We start from the raw sequence: 21,450 nt of genomic DNA on the forward strand, positions 1-21,450 counted from the left end.
CACAGCCTTCAGCTGTACTTGCAGATTGCCCATGAGCCTCTCGCTTGCAGTGATGTTACTTAAAGCTGCCAGCTCACTTCTAGTTTAGACACCACTTCCTCTAGGAACCCATACCCCTGAGAACTGTTCTCCTACAGGTTCACACAGCACTCACCACACCCTTGGTCCCCAGCATGTGTGCTGAAGGATGCAGTACACATTGGCTTCTCACTGTTCACACTCTTTTTACTGGCCTTCCCTCATAGCAGAGGCTGGAAGACTGAAGTACATTTTCCAGACTCATTTCCAGTGAGACTGAGATTCCAATCAGATGCATTCTTGCATTCTAGTCAGATGAATTCCCAACTGAGTTAAGGGGTTGGAAAGGCAATTAGAAAAGGATTTAAGTGTTTCCGGGCTCTGGAGTTACATCTGTAGATCTGTATTCTTTATTTTTTTAGTACATTGTGTATTAGAGTATTTTTAGTATATTTCAGCAAAATGTCCAAATCTCTACCCTATCTCTATTCTGCCTAGTAGTCATCTGTGAACTATTGCTTTATAGTTACATGTGTGTGTGCTAAGTTGTGTCCAATTCTTTGCAACCCTATGGAGTGTAGCCCGCCAGGCTCCTCTGTCCATGGGCTTCTTCAGGCACGAATGCTGGAGTGGGTTGCCCTGCCTTCCTCCAGGAGATCTTCCCTACCCAGGGATTAAACCCACATCTCTTATATCTCCTATATTGGCAGGCGGGTTCTTTACCACTAGTGCCACCTGTAAAGCCCATTTATAGTTACATACATTTTAATAAGGGGCTTCCCTCATAGCTCAGTTGGTAAATCATCTACCTGCAGTGAGGAGACCCGGGTTTGATTTCCTGGGTTGGGAAGATCCCCTGGAAAAGGAAATGGCAACCCACTCCAGTATTCTTGCCTGGGGAATCCCATGGACAGAGGAGCCTGCCAGTCTACACTTCACAGGATCTCAAGAGTCGGACACAACTTAGCAACTATACCACCACCACAACCACCACATTTTAATAAATAGGAAAACCTGTGCTCTGGGGTAGAAGATTGCTATGCCCATGTGTTGAAATTCTGTAATTTTCCTAAAACTTCTAGTTAGACTTACTGCCTTTCTCTCTAGGTCAGGAGTTTTAACTTTTGGATCTTTACTGTTATTTGTTACTCTGAGAATACATTGCAGCTGTCCTCTTGCTTCCCTTCCAAGCTGCCCAGGATCCACTCCGATTATCCACTCTCGATTTAGAGGCTTAATCTGTCTTCTGGACCCTATCTTCTCTGTCCCTGTTACATCCTTATTCTTCTCTCTGTATGACTGAGAAGTTAAGTCCTGGATGGAAAACAGTTTATAGAGTGTCCTAATCCCACTTCTCCAACATCTTTCCAAAGGAGTACTTTTCTAGCACATCACACTGGTGAGGGTAACACTAGCCTAAGAATCAAATGGCCTAGGTTCTGCTCTGCCACAAAACAAGCCCTGTGATTTTGGAAAAATAACTGTCAGGACCTTAATATCTTCCTATGAGTAATGAGAGTGTTGGACTGGATGCTCTCTAAGGCCCCTAAGATATCTAAAGTGCACAGTTCTAAAAAATGCAGGTCAGCAGATGCTGAGTGGTCACCCACGCCACCCACTGTGCCAGGTACTAGAGTCATGAGCGAGAACAGATTATAGTCACATCCCTAGGATGTCAGAGAATGTCAGGAAATAAACTACTAGAATTTGGGCAATAGTAGTACTTTTAAAAGTAAACAGTAGGTCAAAGGAACAAAGAGGTAAGGATGCTGTATCAATCTTCAGTGATTTTGGAGAGAATTAGGGGAAGCTTAATAGGGGAAATAACATTGGAGTTAAGATCCCAAAAAGAAAATTACAATCCATGAGAGGAAGGAGGAGAGTTGATAAAAGAGACTGATGTGCAAAATTGCATGGGGAAAATCATCAGCAGTCACGCGGAGGGTGGGTGAGGGGGCATGCTTCTGGAGTATGGAGTTGAAGCAGAGAGGATGAATCCTTCCCTAATAGCTGCTGAATCCATTCCTTCTAAGAAGAAAGGTGACAGCAGGAGCTAGAGGATAAAGCTGCTAAGGAGATTGTTTTCTAAACTGGCAGCAATGAAGTGACACTGAAGGATTGTGAATACGATAAGATTCATCATCCTTACGTTGGCTGCAATGTAGAAGAGTAATTTTGGAGTAGTGCTACCGATCCAGGTTACGCTTATCAGCATGGGTGGGAAAAGGGCGCAACTTTGTTAGATTCTCAGGACGTTCAGTCAATAGACTGGATGATTGAGCTGGGAGAGGCTGGGGAAGTGACTTGATCCGGGCTTGTACAGTTGGGTGGATAGGGTAATACTGAGATTGAGACTATATAAGAGCAGAGTTTGGGGAGGAAGATGAGCTAAATTTAATTGGGTTATTTTAAATTTGAGGTGCCGTGGTGTATCTGTTTGGAGCATGGGTAGGATCCATGCTGCAGATACTGACGTGGCAGCAGTGAGTATTCATAGTAGACGCAACCTTTGTAGTAGTTGTCTGTAATGTGAAAAGGCTGCGAGCAGAGCCCTGCAGGATACCAATGTTTAAGGGACAGAGCAGATTAGAGGAGGTGGAACTTGCAAGGGAAATAAACAACAGCAAACAAATATCTAGGAGGACCATGGAAATGAGGTGTGATAGAGGTTAAAGGACAGAGTAGTCAATAGCATCAAATGCTTTAGAAAAGTAAGATTAAGCTTCCATAAGATTTAGTTACATGGAGGTGGTTCGTGGCCTCTACTAAGAACAGATTTAGCAGATTTCAGTGGGCTTTTATGCATGGGAGCCAAAGTACAGTCACTGAGATGGGAAACAAAGATAGCTTTTTGATGAACCTCATCTGTGACAGGCAAGGAGGAAAGAGGGCAGTAATAGAAGAGAGAGGCCTAAAATGGAGAGGTATTTTATGGTTTAAGATGGGAGACTCAAGGAAGTTAAATGCTGATGGAACTGTCATGTAGAAAGGCAGGGAGGTGGGAGGACAGGATCTCTGTGATGGAACAAGCTACCTGACAGATGGTAGGAAACTCTGCCTGCTCGGATAGGAGAGATACCTTTTCCTCTGTGTGGAAGTGAGGGTGGCCAGGTTTATCTGCTTTGGTGGCTGGAAGTTGGGGGACCTCATTTCTGATGGCTTTCATGTTCTTGGAAAAATAACAGGTGAGGTTGTTCTCTTAAGAGTAGCATAGGAGGCCTGAGAAGATGTGAAATAAACATTGTTGAGGATGTCAACACAGAAGGGTTGCAAATGTTCAGGGGCAGACTCACGTTGGGAATCTACATGTTTCTAGTGAAATTTACCTGCTCAGTTTTGTGTTGTTTTCCCCGCCCACCCCCACCCCCCCATCTTAGAGAGCTCAGCACCCAGAGCATAGGCAAATGAGAGGTAGGTGGTTGGGTTGAGCCAGGATTAAGGTTTTGCAAAGTGTGTGTAATGGAAAGACGGTGAGTCTGGAGAGTTGGAGGTGACAGCTAGTGAAGCAGGGTCCGGGCTGGACTGCAGAGAAAAGGTGGAAACATGGAGCCAATGGGGAGAGAGTTGTGGGGTCACAGGATTGGGTCTCCCAAAGATTTTGAGGGGATTTAGGAATGAAGAAAGATACATCTCTTTGTTTTAACTTTGCAGGTTAAACACATTGCCACACAACTTCCTGAGTGTTTGTAATGATTGTGTAGGAGTTACATGTGGTAGCTATTAATGTGAAGTAAATATTCTAAAAAGAAAGAGGGAGGGAAAGTTCATCAAATTTGTGATTGAAGTTAATTCTGGAGAGGAGAGGATCTCTCCTTTATCTAAAATGTTTTGTTTCTTTCATTTGCTATTTAAAACATTTATTTGATGAGGGAAAAAATGACAGTTTAAACATTTGTTCAGATACATAGAAGCTTATTATCTTGTTGCTTGTACTTTCTTTGTCAGGAGAAGTTGCTTCAGTTCAGGGACAAAGGCAACAGCAGGCCCTGCTAACAAGTTTGCATTCTTCCCCAGAGTCTGCATGATGGTCTTAACACGCATTGAGGGTGACATGAACTAAGTACTAACAATTGGAATACTGTTTAGGAAGCTTTGGCGTAATCGTTATCTTACTGATCCTTACAGCACTGCTGTGAGATAGAGCTTAAGGTCAGGGAATTTGGGCATAAGTAAATATGATATGCTTATTAAGTGGTCAAGAAAGGTCTGGAACCCCAATCTGTCTGTTTACAGAGCTCTTCTTCACTATTTTATTCTGGTTACTAGTTTAGGCTGACCATTGCCCCATTATCTATCTGGGTATACATTCAGTAAATCTGTTTTCTCTCCTATAAAGCCATAAACTAATGGTTAACAGAGTTCATTATGGGGATTTTGTACAGTCCATAGATGTACGTATTCCTGAAAACTTGACAGTAAAGTGAAATCCTGCATGCCTTTATTTTCATAACTGACTTCCCATGTATGTAAGTTTATATTACCTTCTGTGTCAGTTGGACTCCTAAAATTTTGTGCAAATCAGGAGAGCCTGTGCTCCCTGCCCCCTGCATCTGTGCCATTAGTCTTCCTTGCACCGGCAGTAGGAGTCCAGAGCAGCTGAGTGAGGGAGCAGTGGGGCCCTGAGGGGGCCCTCATAGAGGACTCTAGCTCACACTGGCTGGTTCCCCACACGTGTGCCTTTCTTAAAAGGCATCATAAAGTCATTTATTCTGACCAGAACACACTTTAGAATTTTACTATGGAAAGATATTTTTAAATCCCTGTACATTTAGAAACTTAGCAAAAAAAAAAAAACCCTGATAACTTAAGATTCAAAGAACTGAATGATATTAAAATAATAATGTGTGAAACTTGTGGGAACGGAGTGCAAATTTTCTTTGTATAATATCCTTTTTTTTTTTTTAAATTTTTAAACTTTACAGTATTGTATTGGTTTTGCCAAATATCGAAATGAATCCGCCACAGGTATACATGTGTTCCCCATCCTGAACCCTCCTCCCTCCTCCCTCCCCATACCATCCCTCTGGGTCGTCCCAGGGGTAGAACTCTTTCCTTCTCTTCTCAATCAAGTTTTGTGAATTGTGAGGGCCACAAACTGTGCAGTTACATCTCTTGTATATTAGGTCTGAGTTGAGTCTTCGCTCCACCCTCAACGAAATTACTGAACATAAAGAATTCCCTGATTTGTAGATTCCATGACAGCAAAATCAGCATGTTAAGATGCCATAAAATGGGAACTGCCTGTATTGGCTTGGGATTTCTTAAGTCTAAATGTAACCATTTTAATATATATTTTTTTAAATACAGGGTGTGAAGTTACCCCAGATGTGAATATTTCAGGCCAAAAATTTAACATTAAACTCCTCATTCCGGTTGCAGAGGGCATGAATGAAATCTGGCTTCGTTGTGACAATGTAAGTTTTCTGATTAAAAATAAACCTCAATTTGGGGGATGTCCCTGGTGGATCCATTGGTTAAGACTCTGCGCTCTCAATGCACGGGTCATGGGTTCAGTCCCCTGGTCAGGGAACTAAGATTCCACATGCACAGTGCAGCCAAAAAAAAAAAAGTAAACCTAGGTTTTCTTTGCTTCCTTAGTGAGTTGATCATTCATTCTTATGTTTTATACTCAAAGGATTTATCATGTGATAGATTCCAAACCTCGGTATTTCTTTTCACAGGAAAAACAGTATGCACACTGGATGGCAGCCTGCAGATTGGCCTCCAAAGGCAAGACCATGGCAGACAGTTCTTACAACTTAGAAGTTCAGAATATTCTTTCCTTTCTGAAGATGCAGCATTTAAATCCAGATCCTCAGTTAATACCAGAGCAGATCACAACTGATATAAATCCTGAATGTCTGGTGTCCCCTCGCTATCTAAAAAAGTACAAGAACAAGCAGGTAAACGGTTTTCTACATATACTTTAGTTTCCCCTCTTAAACACAACTTTTTAGTCTTAATTGGTAGTCTTAATTTTGTATCAGGTGGTTAAAATATAAGGAAAAAATAGCTTTCAGTCAGTTTAAATTGGTCTTTTAAGAAAAGTCTTATTATTTTAATAGGATGGATAATGAGGTAGAGTAGTTGGGAGCATATTTATTCTAAGCCACGTGAGGAAATCACTCTGCTAACAGGATATTCTTTTCAGGGAATTGAGTATGGTCTTACTGCTTTGTGTTCCACAGTTCCATGCCATTTTATTCCTTAAATAAAGTAAGTCTGATACAGAGCACAGCCAGCATTTCCCAGCCAAATCTCTGATGACTCTTCTTGCCGTCGAAATGGACCTTTCCAGCTTTGGAAATAAACTTTACGTGGTTTATAGTTCACGTTTGACGTTGCCTTTTCTTAACATTAACAGTGAAAACCTAAGCCCGATTTGCATGTGACAACATTTGGTGAATTTTCATGGAAATTCACTGCTTTTGTTCCCTCTGTTTAGAATTCCTTTTCTGGAAATGACTACCGTAAAAGGATTGCTATTTCGGAAAATGGTTCTTCGGTCCAACACAAAAGGTTCTTTGCCAGGGGAGTTTCACTTGGGATAGCCCCCAGTATTCTTGACTTGATACCCAACATCATGCCTTAAAAGGGAAGAGGCTCCAATTTAGGAAGGGGGTGAAGAAGAACTTTGAAAGAAATACTTCATTTTTATCTAGTTTCATTTTTATCTTTGTTAAGGAGTAATTTTAAAACGTTACGGGAAAGGCCCAATGATATACCCAGAACACTTGTTAATTCTTAACTTTAAATACAGTGTTTATATCATATGGGTCTGAAATCCCTTAGCTGGAAATGTTCAAAAGTTTTAATCACCAAGTAGTTGCCTTTTAAGTTGCAGAAGTTGTGTAAGCTACATGGAAATTGTTTATCCCATAGTCACATGATGTGGGAGTAGTGAGGAATGGAGGAAATGCCCTTGGAGCTGAGTGGAATGTAGATTGTAAGTTAACAAGGGAAAGTGAATTGAGTACTAATTTCATTTTTTAATTCTTAGGTTAATTCATTTTAAAGTTATTTATGAAGAGACTTGTTTGTAAAAGTGGATTCATTTGCCTTCAAAGTCAATGAATAGTTTCAAATCTTAGCAGTTTTACCATTTCACCATCAGGTATTAGGAATAAAAGATCTTAAACTATAATTGTGAAGATTGCCAAATGTTAGTTTAGCTGTCAGACAGGTACTGAATTGTCTTCCCAGAAGCCTTTAAAATGATAGGTTTAGCTGTAAAAAGATAAATTTTCTTTTGGTGAGTTCTTGACTACAAGTCAACTGAAGATTCTCTTGAGGACAAAGAATGTGTGGCTGTCCTTAACTGACAGGATAGTAGTATGTGTGTGGTCTGAGGTTAAGGAGCTTTCTAGCCTTGTCTTCCACATTGTCATCTTATCAAATACACATTCATTTTGAATTCTCCTTTCCCTAACCAGGAGGTTGAGTCAGGTATTGCCCTGACACCTAGTAAGTGCTGATAAGCAGTGTTTAGTTGCTATTGTGTGTCATGTACTGTACTGTTTGTTGGACTTAGTGGCTCAGTAATTGGATTTTTTAAACTATATAATCCAGTGGCACTTAGGAGTCAGGTAGGTCTAAGCTGTGCAGTCCATGGGGTCATTCAGCCCTACCAGGGCATAAAGTCTTCAGGCACATATAGCCTTTGTTACAATCTATTTTAATTCCCCAAGACTATCTATTAAACTTGCTATGGATATTTTTTACATAACTATGACTCCCAAACTGGATTTTTACATTTTAGAGGAAAGAATTATTCTTCGTTTTATTCATGTTAATCCAAATTGAAATGAACTGACATATTTGTAGCCACCACTCCTAGTGTAGTGTATGGCATATTTTTATTTTCCCTTCCAGGAAAAAGGATGCAAAAAAAAGATGGTAATTGAGGGGTTTGCTTTTCTTCTGTAAATAAAGAAACAGTATGGTCACTGCACTTATTTAATGCCTTCAACTATTTTCTGAAAAGCTGTGCATGGATCATATTATTTGACTCAATATAAGACAAGATTAAAGGCTTTTGAATATTAATTTTTTTTATCTTGCTACTAAAATAATTAGCTTTACCCTAATCAGTAAGAACTGGTACATGAAGGGGAAAAGGTTATTTGCGTTTTAAATTTTCTCCCTGCAAATTTCTACCCTTAATTTTAGTAACACTTAACAATCTAAAATAATGTGGAGTGTTTCTCAGTATTCTAAATGAAAAGTAATCACTGCTTTCTCATTTTCATTTTCATGCTTGCATTTACTTTGCTTGGTTTCCATCTAAAGTCATTTTTTTGCATGGTTTTTGGCTGGAATTTTGGTTTACAGGTTACCGCAACTTTTTCTTTGCTTCATTGCCATTTTTCTGATTGCCTTTTTTTTCTTTCTGCTTCCTTTTTCTTTTCCTCGCATTGCCATCTACAGCCAGGCTATATAAGAGATTTGGTAAGTTCTCCATATTTAAAAAAGAAAGAAAGAATTAAAAATATTTACAGCCCTAGCTACAGTCTCCCCTCATGAATTAATTTCCCTCTACTCTTTGAGCAAATAGGCACCCCAAAGTGAGTAAATTTAAAAACTAACCTAATTACTCCTTTAGAAAAATTTTAAAATCATTGCAGTGATTTCTAGTGCTAGAAACCTGTATGGCAGGCACTCATTCTGATCGGATATCTTGGTACTGAACTTAAAACCCATCATGTATATGAGGATTAGAACTTGTGCTATCATATGTGTATGTACTTGAATAAGTCTCAACAATTATATATACCTACTAGTAGTACTTATTCTTTCTTGACATATGGAACTAAAATTAAGAAAAACTATGTATTGAAGTTTGGTTTGGAAAGTCATTAGTTTACTAAAATTCCCAAATGTAGCTTCAGATATTTTCTAATTTCATCTCTCGCAATACATAATTTTGGGGCATGGGGCACATAATTCAATGTTTTAATCTTTTTTTGTCTTGATTCTACCATGAAAGAATAATATCTGATAGTAAATATGATGTTTACTCATGTTTAGATAACAGCAAGAATCTTGGAGGCCCATCAGAATGTAGCTCAGATGAGTTTAATTGAAGCCAAGATGAGATTTATTCAAGCTTGGCAATCATTACCAGAATTCGGCATCACACACTTTATTGCAAGGTCAGTGGTTCTACTAAGCACTGGTGTGTAAACCTCAGTCTGTGCCTTCTTAATCGACTTCATGTAATTAGAAATTAAACATTTAAAGCTACCTACTGAGACCCATTAACCTATTACACAGTAAAATTTAAAGAATGTTGGAATGTATTTTCTATGCTTATCATTTTTTCATCAAAAATTTAAAGTGATCTCATTTCTCTTTTTACTCAGGCAAGAATAGCACTTTAAGAGTTAAAAAGTACATATCTTCAAGAAAAACAGACCAACATGTCCCCCTACCACCCCTGTTTTAAAACATGTATTTATGTTTTTAATTCTATAGGTTCCAAGGGGGCAAAAAAGAAGAACTTATTGGAATTGCATACAATAGACTGATTAGGATGGATGCCAGCACAGGAGATGCAATTAAAACCTGGCGTTTCAGTAATATGAAACAGTGGAATGTAAACTGGGAAATAAAAATGGTAAGCTGTAACCATGCTTCTTTAACACACGCACATAGTCGATCTGCTAAAAATGAATTAATTAAGAAGAAAAGGCCCTATAAATGTTTAAGATTCTTTGTGCCATTTCCTCTTAAAGTATAAAACATGCTTGGTTGTTCATTTCCTATTTGCCTATTTTATAAGTAGCCCAGATACTTATAAGAGCATAATATGTTACAATATTGGCTAATCTTTAAGGTTGTCTTTCTATAATGAATAAACGCTTTCCACTCAAAAATAGCAGCTACTCTTTAGTGAATGCCTACTTTGTGCCAAGCATGATACTAGATGCTTTACATCTGTACCCTATTTCTAAACGTTACCCCAGCCCTGCAAGGTACATGGATTATCCCCATGGTACAAATGAAGGCCATCGTTGTCCTTGACCACACACTGAGAATTAGGATTCAAACTGGGATACTTGGGGCTCTAAAGCCTGACACATCATGCTACCCCTCGCCTTGGAGTACATGACTCTCATTTAAACAGAATATTTCCCTAATAAGTCCTTTGTTTTAGGGTCATTGGATTTGTTGTACTGATTTCAATTACTTCATAGAATCTTGTATTTCTGAAATATTCAAACATGAAATCTAAAGGTTAAATAGCTAAACACAGGAAATAGGTTTTCTCCCAGGACTTGAAGGGAGACACTCATTAATTGAATCACCAGAGACCTTTTGGGAACTTAATGACCTAAGCCCCCTGCATTCAGCCTTCCTTTTCAGAAAAAGAAAATTAAAAAGGAGGAGGGGAGGGGCTAGTAAACTACTTATGCTTTTGGACTTGAAGGCATTATTAGTTTAGGATTTAAAAAAAAAATTTTTGAGGACCAGCGAGTATTTTGTGATCAGGACAGACCTTAAGTGTAGTGGCCTCACTTGGACCCAGCCGTCTGGACTTCTGCAGGGACTGATGGTTCTCTGTCTTTGTTCTAGGTCACTGTAGAGTTTGCAGATGAAGTACGGTTGTCCTTCATTTGCACTGAAGTAGATTGCAAAGTGGTTCATGAATTCATTGGTGGCTACATATTTCTCTCAACACGTGCAAAAGACCAAAATGAGAGTTTAGATGAAGAGATGTTCTACAAACTTACCAGTGGTTGGGTGTGAACAGAAATGCTGTGTAATGAAACTCCGTGGCCGTAACAGTTGTTTAACTTTAAAAGCTGTTGTTTGTTATATGCTGCTTAATAAAGTAAGCTTGAAATTCATTATTTTATCATGAAAACTTTTTTGCCTTACCAGACCAGTTAATATGTGCACTAACAAGCACGACTATTAATCTGCTATCATGATACAATGTATGGACTTGAATATGGCACATGTTCCTTAGAGCCAGGAATTGAAACTGAAGTAGTGGGTAAGTTAGGAACAAAACATCACTGATTCAAGCTAGCCGAACTGTAAGAAACTCAAGCCATCTACTTTAAAGCTATCCAGGGCTTAAGCTATATGAAGTCTATTTATCATGTTTAATGCATGTGTTTTAATGTATGTTTAATTTGACCTCATAATTTTTCAAATATCCTACTTTTGGTAGCCATCTGTCATGCGTTCCCCCCCCAACCCCAAAATAAATTAGGCCTACAAAAGGTGCCTGGTATTTAATAATGTCATTGTTTGATCTTGAAGGAAAATGCTATTAGTCGTTATGCCTGGTTTGTTTTTGTCCTTGAATAAGCATGTATGTATATTGTCTTGTGTTTTTATTTTTACACCATATTGTATTACAACACTTTTAGTATTCACCAGCATATTCACTGTCTGCCTAAAACATGCAACTTTTGCATTACAATATGAAGTAAAGGTCTATGAAGTATGCATTTTGTGTAACTAATGTACAAACACAAATTTTATAAAATTGTACAGTTTTTTAAAAATCTACTCACAACTAGCAAATGGCTTAGATGTAGCATCTTTGCATTAATTAAATGCTCTTTAAAATATAATTAATGTGCAGTTTTAATATCTGCTAAATTAAGGATGACTTCATTATAGTCATGATTTGCCACAATGTCCTTAACTCTAATGCCTGGACTGGCCGTGTTCTAGTCTGTTGCGCTGTTACAACCTGCATTGGTGCTAGTCAGAAAATTCCTAGCTCACATAGCCCAAAAGGGTGCCAGGGAGGGGTAGATTACCAGTATTGTTCAATAATCCATGGTTTAAAGACTGTATAAATGCATTTTATTTTAAATAAAAGCAAAATCTTTTATTTAATGTTTCTTTTGTACTTCTTGTTTTTACTGTTCACATGACATTAACTGTGTAGACATGAACTTGCGCTTTTGTAAGTGCTGTACCTGCAGCTTGTGAGAACAGTGTGCTTAGTATTCTGCAGTGTCACCAGACAGGCGTACTTAATCTCGAAGATGGAGTCTTCCACTTCAGTCGAAACCCCTCATTTCTCCTACTACTTAAGGATGAACTGTAAAATATTTATGTTAGAAATGTAGCTATAAATAGAAATATAACAGATGAACTGACACTGCTGGCTTGAGGAGAGCTGATTTTAAACAGCAAAATGACTCAGTTTAAGAAAACACATTTTTAAATGAATTTACTCTGTATTGTTACTGCTATCACATCATCACTCAGACTCAAAACTTCAGTTCTCGACTTTCTCCTTTACCCCTTGCAATTAATAAGGCCAAGCCCTGGTGATATTTCGCTCATGCAGCCCAATGTCTTTCTTCTATCACTGCTCTCACTGTCCCCTTAATTCAGATCTTTGGCCTATGTCACATTCTCCATGGCTTTTCTTTGTACTCTAAGGCCAGGTCATAACAGGCCTTGCTCAGAAATTTAAGAGCTCCTTCCCATTAAAAAAAAAAATGTAATAATATGTTCCCGTTCCTCATCTTAAGTATAGGTCATCAGTTTATACAGTCACTTGATAAAAGCCCCAAATGTATTTAGTCTATGGCACATACCTGCATCCTTGCTGGTCCCATGGCCTCCCCACAAGGGAGAATAGCCTCTGTGCTGATTGTTTGGCCTCTGGTGGCCCTTCTGCCCTCCCAGGGATTTTGAGATTAGTTTAGCCCCAACACAGCACCAGCCTGTATTTCAGCTCTAGTAAATCCTGGGGTTGCTCACAGCATAAAAGCTAATGGTCCGCAGTCAAACGCTCAGAGGTCTTCTGTGGCCTGTTCCCCAGCTGAAACGGGGCAACTGCAGACACACTGCACTCACCAATCTCCATTCATTCCCCAAACCTAGTCGCCACCTGTTCACATCTGAGCTTTCTAGCATTTTTAGAAATTTTAGAGGTCGAATGTTCTTTCATCTATGAATACTTCCAACTTTCCTTGTAGCCAAACATTTTCTCTTACTCCTCTGAACTGCCACTGAATTTGGTCCTTTTTGGAACTTAAGAGCAGTCATCCTTATTAGAATTGAGTATATCCTATTGCCCCTAGTAAATTATTACTTAAATTATTACTTCTTTGAGAACTGGATCTGAGCATCATGGTTTCTACCTAGGATCTATTAACATATATTTGTTTATTGAATATAGTGATGGTTGTTACAACTTGGAACTTTTCAGCCTCAGTTTAATATGGAGAAAACACTTTTTGGATACTGCCTGCACTAAGAGGCATGCTAAGTGCTTTCACATACATTATCTCTTCTAAAAGTGTTAGTCACTCGGTCGTGTCCGACTCTTTGCAACCCCATGGGCTGTAGCCTTCCAGGCTCATCTGTCCATGGAATTCTCCAGGCAAGAATACTGGATGGGTTGCCATGACCTCCACCAGGGGATCTTCCTGACCCAGGGATAGAACCTAGGTCTCATGGATTGCAAGTAGATTCTTCACCATCTGAGCCACCAGGAAAGCCCTTTTTAAAAGATTCATGCAACTCCACCTCCTCATTTTATAGATGAAGCTCAGTGAGGCCAAGTAACCTGTTTGAAGTCACATGGCTATAACTGACATGCCAAGGCAGAGCTAGAAGCGGAACCCTGATTTCCATCCCCCTATCCAGTGGTACTTAGTGAATCCTGGGGAGCCCTATTGATGGTGGTCTCTACAGAGATGACAGCAGTCAATGAAAAGAACACTGCAGGGCCTCCAGAAACAGCTTCTGGTTTCTGTTCAGTAACTCATTTTCAGGTAGACACGAAGGCACAGGGGACAAGAGACTAAGCTCTCTTGCAACTCGTTCTCTTAACAACAGCAGTTTAAAGACCAGCTGGAAGCCCCTGACGCAGTTGGTCACTAATCTTCGCTTGGTACAAATTATTTTTTAATCAGCCTCGAACTTCGAAAGTCAAGGACTTAGAGACATGAACTTATTTTTCCCCGGGTATTACAGAGGGATAATTTGCAAAACTAAGATTTACAGTGTACACTGTGGTGATTTGATCTACATCTAGAAGGATGTAGATCATACACTCTACACATCACCACCTCAGAGACATGAACTTTGTGGAAGGAAAGCCACTTGGCAGTTTTTGGCCAATGTAGAGATAGTGCTTATTTCATTTTGTATTCCATAGTTTTGTTCTTTTTTATGTTAAAAGTCTTATTGAGGTGCTTTTAATCATTTATCAGTTAGTGATGTAGTGGGGTCAGACCAATCTGGGTTCCTGGCCTTTGATTTATCTGGGAGATAACTGCACAGAGTTAAAGAAAATGTTTCAAGTACACAACAATTTACCTGTATTAAATGTAGTAGTTTCCCAGCAAAATATTAGGTTTTTTTTTAACTCAAAACTTCTTTGATACTCTGGATTGCATCCTTATCTTATACTTTTGTTTCTACCCCCTATAATTGTTTGACAAGGGCTGCTGCTGTGTTTGACCATCAATCGAAACATGGTAACATTCACTGCTCTGATAATTCAGAAAATAAGAACAGGACTTTCTGAGATCCATCCCTTTGTGACATAGTATCATCACTGATACTTCTTGAATGCCTCTCCTCCACCCATGACCTTGCACAGCTGCCGCCTATCATCTATGCTTTATTCTAAAAATGCAGATGCTGGTTCCAAATAATCCCGCCACCCCCTCTCCCAAAATGTTTTTGTGGCTCCTGTAGCTGTTCCCTCTTTTAGTGGCTATAAAGTTGCAAAGGAAAGGCAGGGATGAACTGACTTGCTGTGTGGGGGGTGTAGGCCTAATAAACATGTACAATAAGAAGTGGATTCAGTTCTTACTCTGCTGATAAAGTTCCTGTCATTTCCACACAGAACTGCCCAGGAAAAATTGTTTACTGAAAGCTCTGTGCTCTTCAGCAAATTAACTTTATCTGTTTGAACTGCTTTGGCCTGGCAGGTCAAGAATGGGGGAGGGAGGTGGCAGAGAGAGTGACAGGAAATGGGAAATTGTCAATCTGGGTAAGAGGAATGAATCTCTCCCAGTGGATGGCAGAGCCACCCAGCACAGGAAACAGGGTAGCAAAAAAGCCTTATCTGGTGACCTGATTTCCCGTTGTGCTGATTCCTCTCTTGCTTTCTCTGCTTTATTTAATAAACAACACTAAGTTTCCCAGGCTGAGTGTGTACATTAAAATTCTCTATTTATTCTTGTAATAAACAGTTATCAGCACACACACACACACACACACACACACACACACACTCACCTAGTTGAGTTTCTCTTTTGATGTCTGTGCCTGGGCCTGCATATTACTAAAAATTACAGGCACTTAAAATAATTTGAGACCATTATTTCTTGAGATCTAATTATAATCTCAGCTTCACTGGCCAAGCATTATCTCTTACTACTCAGGGAAATGGTCCAAGTTCATTGTTAATTAAATTTGTGATAAAAACACCACAACCAACCAGACAGGTTTAGCATACCTGTATTAGTGTGGTTTGCAGATATTGGACAATTTAAAAAAAAAACACTTTTTTGAGCATAAATTCTCATCTCAAATCCAAATTTCATGAACTTAATTTTTATGACCAAGTAAAATTGAAGTAAACACATTAACTATCAGGTTTATTGATTGGAACATCTACCCTTGCCTAATTATAAATTCAGTTAGCACTTAGAAGGAATATTTAGAAAACAGCATGTTTTGTATTCCAGGAGCACAAAGGGCCAAGAATAGCCAAGACACTCCTAGAGAACAACAAGTATGGCCTTTCAGACAGCAAGAAGTCCTATAACTATAGTATACTTAACACTAGACAGAAAGTGTCACATTGGCACAGAGATCCCAAATAGACCCCAGAAGCAAACATGCCCACATAGGGAAACAGTTTCCAAGAGCCAGCCTTGCAGATCAGTGTGAAACAGGAGGACTTCCCACCAAGCTTTGCTGGTGTTTAGGGAAGGAATTTGGACCACTGACCTCATCTGTGAATGCAGTAGTCCAGGTGAATTCCAAATGGATTAAATATTTAAATAGAGAATGGGAAAGCATGTAACTGTTAAAAGATAACGTAAGAGATCATTCAGTGAGGAAAGATTTGTGTATTAAGACACAAAAAGTACAAACCAGTTACATTAAGATGAAAACTAAGATATTATGAAGTGTAAAAAGGCACACTGGACCGGATATTTTCAACACATAGTTGACAGAGGATTACCATCTGGAATATAAATACACATGCGTGCTGATGAAGCCAAAAGAAAAATGGACAGGTGATGGTTGTCCATTCTCTTGTGGCTCAGTGGTAGAGAATCCACCTGCCAGTGCAAGAGACACGGATTCCACCCCAGATCCAGGAAGATCCCACATGCCACGAAGCAACTAAGCCTGTGCACCACAACTATTGAGCCTGTGCTCTAGAGCCTGGGGGCCACAAGTACTGAAGCTCATGAGCCCTAAAGCCCGTGCTTCCCAACAAGAGAAGCCATTGCAGTGAGAAACCCATGCTCCACAACTAGAGTAGCCCCCGCTCACTGCAACTAGAGAAAAGCCCATGCAGCAACAAAGACCCAGTGTAGCCAAAAGTAAATAAATAAAAGTATTTTTAAAAACTGGACAGAACACTGGAATGGGTACTTGACAAAAGAGGAAAGCTGAATGGCCAATCTACCAAAAAAAAAAAAAATCTGTTCAACTCTACTAGTATTCTAGAAAACGGAGGAAAAAGCAAAATTAAATTGGTTGTATTTAAATACAATTAAAATACAGCTTCACACGTACCACACTGGCAAAATTTTCAAAGTCTGACAATATCAAATATTGGCCAGGATGTGAGATAACCGGAATGCTTGGTGGAGTATAAACTGGAACAGAGCCCTGCACAAACACTTTGAGATCACCTGGTAAAATGGACGATGTATCCTCAAAGCCAGCAACCCTACTCCTAAGTATGTGCAGAACCTGGAGAAACGCGCATGTGCAAACCAGGAGACATACATGCAAGTACACATTGCAGAGCTACTTATAAAGCAAAACCGGAGAAATCAAACGTCCATCACAGTAGAATGGGTAAAATATAAGACAGTCATAAAATGGAATCAAAATAGTGAATACATTCCAATACACAAAAGAACAGATTAATCTCAACCTAATGAATCAAAAATCTAGTTTGTAGAATACATAATATGATTCTAGTTTTAAAATGTGCAAGATGTTTTAACATGAAAAATGGAAGCAAGTGAGTCTTGCTCTTGACAGCTGACACTGTCTTTCTGATAGACTTTCCTGGGTCTGAACTAGATCAGCACATGGTGGCCCCTCCTGCCAAGTGAACCACTAGTTGGTTGACTGTTGTGCTGCCCTGGTTTATGAATAGAGTTAACGAGCCCAAGGTCAGGGGTTCAGTCCCCATGTGGCCCAGTTGGCTTTGCTCTGTTTCATGCTCACAGGAGGCACCATTGTTCTGTAAACATGCAGGCTGAGTCACATGAGTGAGACCAATGAACAGACCAAGAACAGATCAATCAGTTCAAGCAGAAAATCAACATTAAGCTAGCTCAAGGCTCTGGTCAATATACAAATACCAGCATTGTTAAGCATTTGTGAAGATGTCAACCCAAAACCCTATTAAACCAGTCAGGTCCTAGGAGAGGAATCAGGTAACTTACTTGACACTTTCCCTTGATGCCTACTTTAGTATTAAGTTGTGTTCTTGAAATCCAGCTTTCTACAGGTGCTGACTTTATAAGACAGCGATTCTGAACGAAATGTTGATTCTCAAGAAATTAGGCTGTTATGATTGGAAAGTGCTTTATAAATATCTGATCAGGAAGACAACAAGATAGGAATGAAGATAAAAGCCACTGCTTACGTAAGCAGGGCAGAAAATACCTGGGATCTATTTTGATTTGTTGTTTTTAAAATGTTCCTATTCATACAGAAAGTACCAGAGTAAGGAATGATGATAGGTAAATAAAACTGATAGAAGACTTTTTAAAAATAATGGCTCAGTAAGACTAATTCAGTGCTGCTTCATTGAGGATAGAAAAAGACACGTAGAATCATGGACTAAACAAGATACATATCAGGTGTTCTTTCAAGGGTATATTTGGGAAAGCCATCATTTGTACCAGGGGGTGATGATACCGCTGATCTGTACCAAAGGCAGGGAAAAGGAAGCTTCAAAAGTAGGTTCAACAGGGAAGAAACTTACTTAACAAGAACATAGAACAGACAGCAAATACTGGAGACTGTTATGAGGTCATCTTTGTCACTCAGGTTCGACTTTTATTTCTAAATGTTATACTCAAGAAATTATTCAAAGTTTGTATAATCAGCCTATATGTCTTTACAGAAGATTTGGAAACGCCTCAGTTTCAAAAGCGGCCTGAATGTCTTGCCCTAAATAGGTTATGCTTCTTTCTGATTGGGTTTCAGTCTCATTTCAGTGCTCCAAGTACTTGCCATCTGGCAGTAGTTTAGAAACTTCCTTTTGCTTTCTCATAAATTTTGTTGAAAGCAACCACATAATGAAGAGTAAATGCCGTCTACTTATCCTTAGCAGGAAGCCGGAACTGAGTTCCTTGCAACGCCCTACCCAGGCCTGGATGAACTGTGTAGATGGAGGCCTACTCTGTGAGCCTGACTCCTTCCACATGCCCAGAATTCCTCCTACGAAGATCTTTAAAGAGGGGACTGGACAGATGTTTTCTTTCATCTTCACTAGTTAAGATAAATCTGTGGAATGCAGAAATTTTATAGGGTTCTTTGTTTGTTTGTTTGTATTTTTAGGCAAACAAAATGAATTTTAAATGTTTCTTCTAGTCCCAAGAACTGCCTGAGATCAAATTATGTTGATTTTTAAGCAAAAATGACTTCTAACCTATGAGATGTGATTATAAACCTTGCCCTTGATTTATATTCCGAGAAACTGCACTAAGAAGTTGTATTCCATAAAAGCCTGGGTCACAGTATTTTGCAACCTGTTAGGCAACTATTTAAAAAACTATTACACACACTATTATGTGTGTGTAATAACTGATTGGTACATGATTAATTGAATTCTGTCTCTAAGTAAGAGGTCACAAATTACTGGAGGCCAGTCAGCTCATTTTGTTCCAAGAATCTATAAATTCAGATGAGTTCCTCAGTGAAGCAGGTAAAGCCGCATGGTTCACTAGTGTTTTGAAAATGGGAGAAATTTTCCTGGTAATTTGAAAATCAATGTAGATTCCTAAAATTGAAGCTGGAGAAGTAGAAGGCAAAGAGCTGTTAACTTAAAAAAAATCAAGAAGAAAGTACTATATTGTGACATAGGGTCCAGAAAGGAAGAGACTGTAATAATCGTGGAAGACAGCACAGGAGGTTTGGTACCTGTCACATGACTATTTACGACTAACTGCCAAGCCAGCGATGGCGGTGATAAGCGCTCATGAGGCAGAGGAAGCCACGGGCCAGAGCAGCCCAGTAGCAATGCCTGACCACAGGGACACTGGTGGGGCCTTGAAGGACATGGAGACAGCCTAGGGGGTGCAGGGGTGGGGAAAGGGGGGCAGCCCTGGAAGCAAGAGGTTTGGAAGCAAAGTTCCAGGTGACTGAGAAAAATCCCAGTCCTGACATGAGGAAATGGTAGGTGCTTCATAAATACATGTGAAACGCTAAAAGAGGGATTAAAAAAAAAGAAAATGATTAAAATGCTCAGAGACATCGGTGGAATAATGTGGTGTTTGAGTTATTCAAATGAAGCTAAATTTAGCCACCTGTTTCAGAAGTACAGACGGGGAAACCAGAATGTGAGGGAGACAAGCCCTTCAAAATCATCCTGAAGAAACACGGGAAATAATACACACATGTAAAGCATCAACTATAACCTTAGTGTAAATATCCATATTTTCAAAAAGCAGTGGAGGGACGAAGATGAGAAGGCAACAAGAGCAAGAAAAGAGGTCTTATAAAAACACAACATGAAGAAGGATAGCACACTGAAGCTTCCAAAACAAGATGTCCTGGAGAAGACCCCTGGGAAGGCCAACATCCATCTGAAAAGATGGTCCTCGCATTTCAGGCTGAGAAGGGAGACACCGGAAACAGACCAGAGCGTGTGAGTGTCCTCAGGGATCCAGAGCAGGAGGGACTCACAGGCCGGCGCCCAGAGTGGAGCGTGGGAAGCTCCCTGCTTCACGTGAGTGTGTGGGAACTCTGACCGTGAGCAGATGGGCCGAGTTCTGTTTTTCTACAACAAGTTGTGGTGCTAAGAGAAACTTCTGTGAAGGGATCTGAAAAGACTGTCACCACAAATAAATCTGCAAAGAGAGTTCTTTCTGGCAAATTCCATCTAGGTCCTTTAAAGAAATATGACACCAAACCCCAACAGTATGTAAAACAAGAAACAGAGACCAATGGAGCCCTGTTCTTCCCACGGGGTGGGCGACCATGAGTCTCAGAGGCACTTGCCCTGACAATCCTCTGTGTTCCCCCAAGACCCTCCTTATTCATTAAGTGAGTGCCAGCCTTAGAAATGAGAGGTGCCCGGTTATGCCTCCCCAGTGCCTGATGGACTAGGAAAAACAAGGTGCTCGAAACATTTTCCCTGAATGAATGAGGTTAGGAATTCCAAACAAAAGGGAAAGATTTCTTTTAACAATGTGAAGGCTGGGAGGTGGCAGTTGCTAACGAAAGATACTCAGAAGGAAGTGTACTCCAGGCCTGAGGGTGAATATGGTTATATACTTGGTTTTTTTTTTATTAGCCAGCTGGGGATTATTTATTTTACTATTTTTAGGTCCAAAAATCTTAGCCTTCTCTTCCCTACCACTAGCTGTTTTGAACTTACAAAATAGAGCCAATTGGAATACTGGCCCCAGCAAAATATCCCAGAGACAGGTGCCCTCAAAACAAAAAAAATTAAAATTAAAAAAGCAAACATTTCACATTATATGGATACATCAAAATATCAAGCTTAAATTATACACAATTTTTATCTGTCAGTTATGCCTAAATAAGGATAGACAAAAAAGAAATAAAAATAAATAGTATTATTAAAAAAGCAAACAAGAAAAAAAGATTTGGGGGTTGTTTATCATTTCATGCTAGGAATTTGAAGCCAATCTGATGGAGATAAAATTAAGGTATTAACTTCCAAGTTCACTGAAAGGGCAGGAGCCCTTTTCTAATTTCTTTTCAGCCAAACCTTCCCCAGTGGGATCTCATCACGTCAATTCCCCAAATATCAGAGACAGTCACACTGGAATTAAACAGAAAAGTTTTTTCAAAGACAAATACAAATAAATTTTTAAAATGTGATCTCTGCCCCATTTTTCTCCACTAATAATAACTAACATTTGTTGAGCAAGAACTTGGCCAAGCACTTTACACATACTTCATCTCATTTAAACCTCACAAAACCCTATGATGGATCGGAACTATGGGGAAATTAAGGAGTTTTTTCAAAGCCACAGAGCT

General features: G+C 39.5%; 1 protein-coding gene across 7 annotated transcripts in view; it reads left to right on the top strand.

Moving 5' to 3' along the window:
* Positions 1-11,879, top strand: part of FERMT2 (fermitin family member 2) — a 77,302-nt gene extending 65,423 nt beyond the window's left edge. For 3 of the 7 annotated variants that reach the window (XM_010847739.1, XM_010847740.1, XM_010847742.1), the window contains 7 exons: positions 5,326-5,432; positions 5,700-5,921; positions 7,891-7,914; positions 8,446-8,466; positions 9,046-9,170; positions 9,493-9,634; positions 10,594-11,879. In XM_010847739.1, the coding sequence (XP_010846041.1) occupies positions 5,326-5,432; positions 5,700-5,921; positions 7,891-7,914; positions 8,446-8,466; positions 9,046-9,170; positions 9,493-9,634; positions 10,594-10,767 (815 nt within the window). In that variant the 3' untranslated portion in view covers positions 10,768-11,879. The remainder of the gene's footprint in view (positions 1-5,325; positions 5,433-5,699; positions 5,922-7,890; positions 7,915-8,445; positions 8,467-9,045; positions 9,171-9,492; positions 9,635-10,593) is intronic. The other 4 variants (XM_010847741.1, XM_010847744.1, XM_010847743.1 and 1 more) reach the window with 2 other exon arrangements.
* The last annotated feature ends 9,571 nt before the right edge of the window (positions 11,880-21,450 follow it).

This window comes from Bison bison, unplaced genomic scaffold, assembly GCF_000754665.1.
Source record: "Bison bison bison isolate TAMUID 2011002044 unplaced genomic scaffold, Bison_UMD1.0 scf7180017864254, whole genome shotgun sequence".
Lineage (NCBI taxonomy): Eukaryota > Metazoa > Chordata > Mammalia > Artiodactyla > Bovidae > Bison > Bison bison.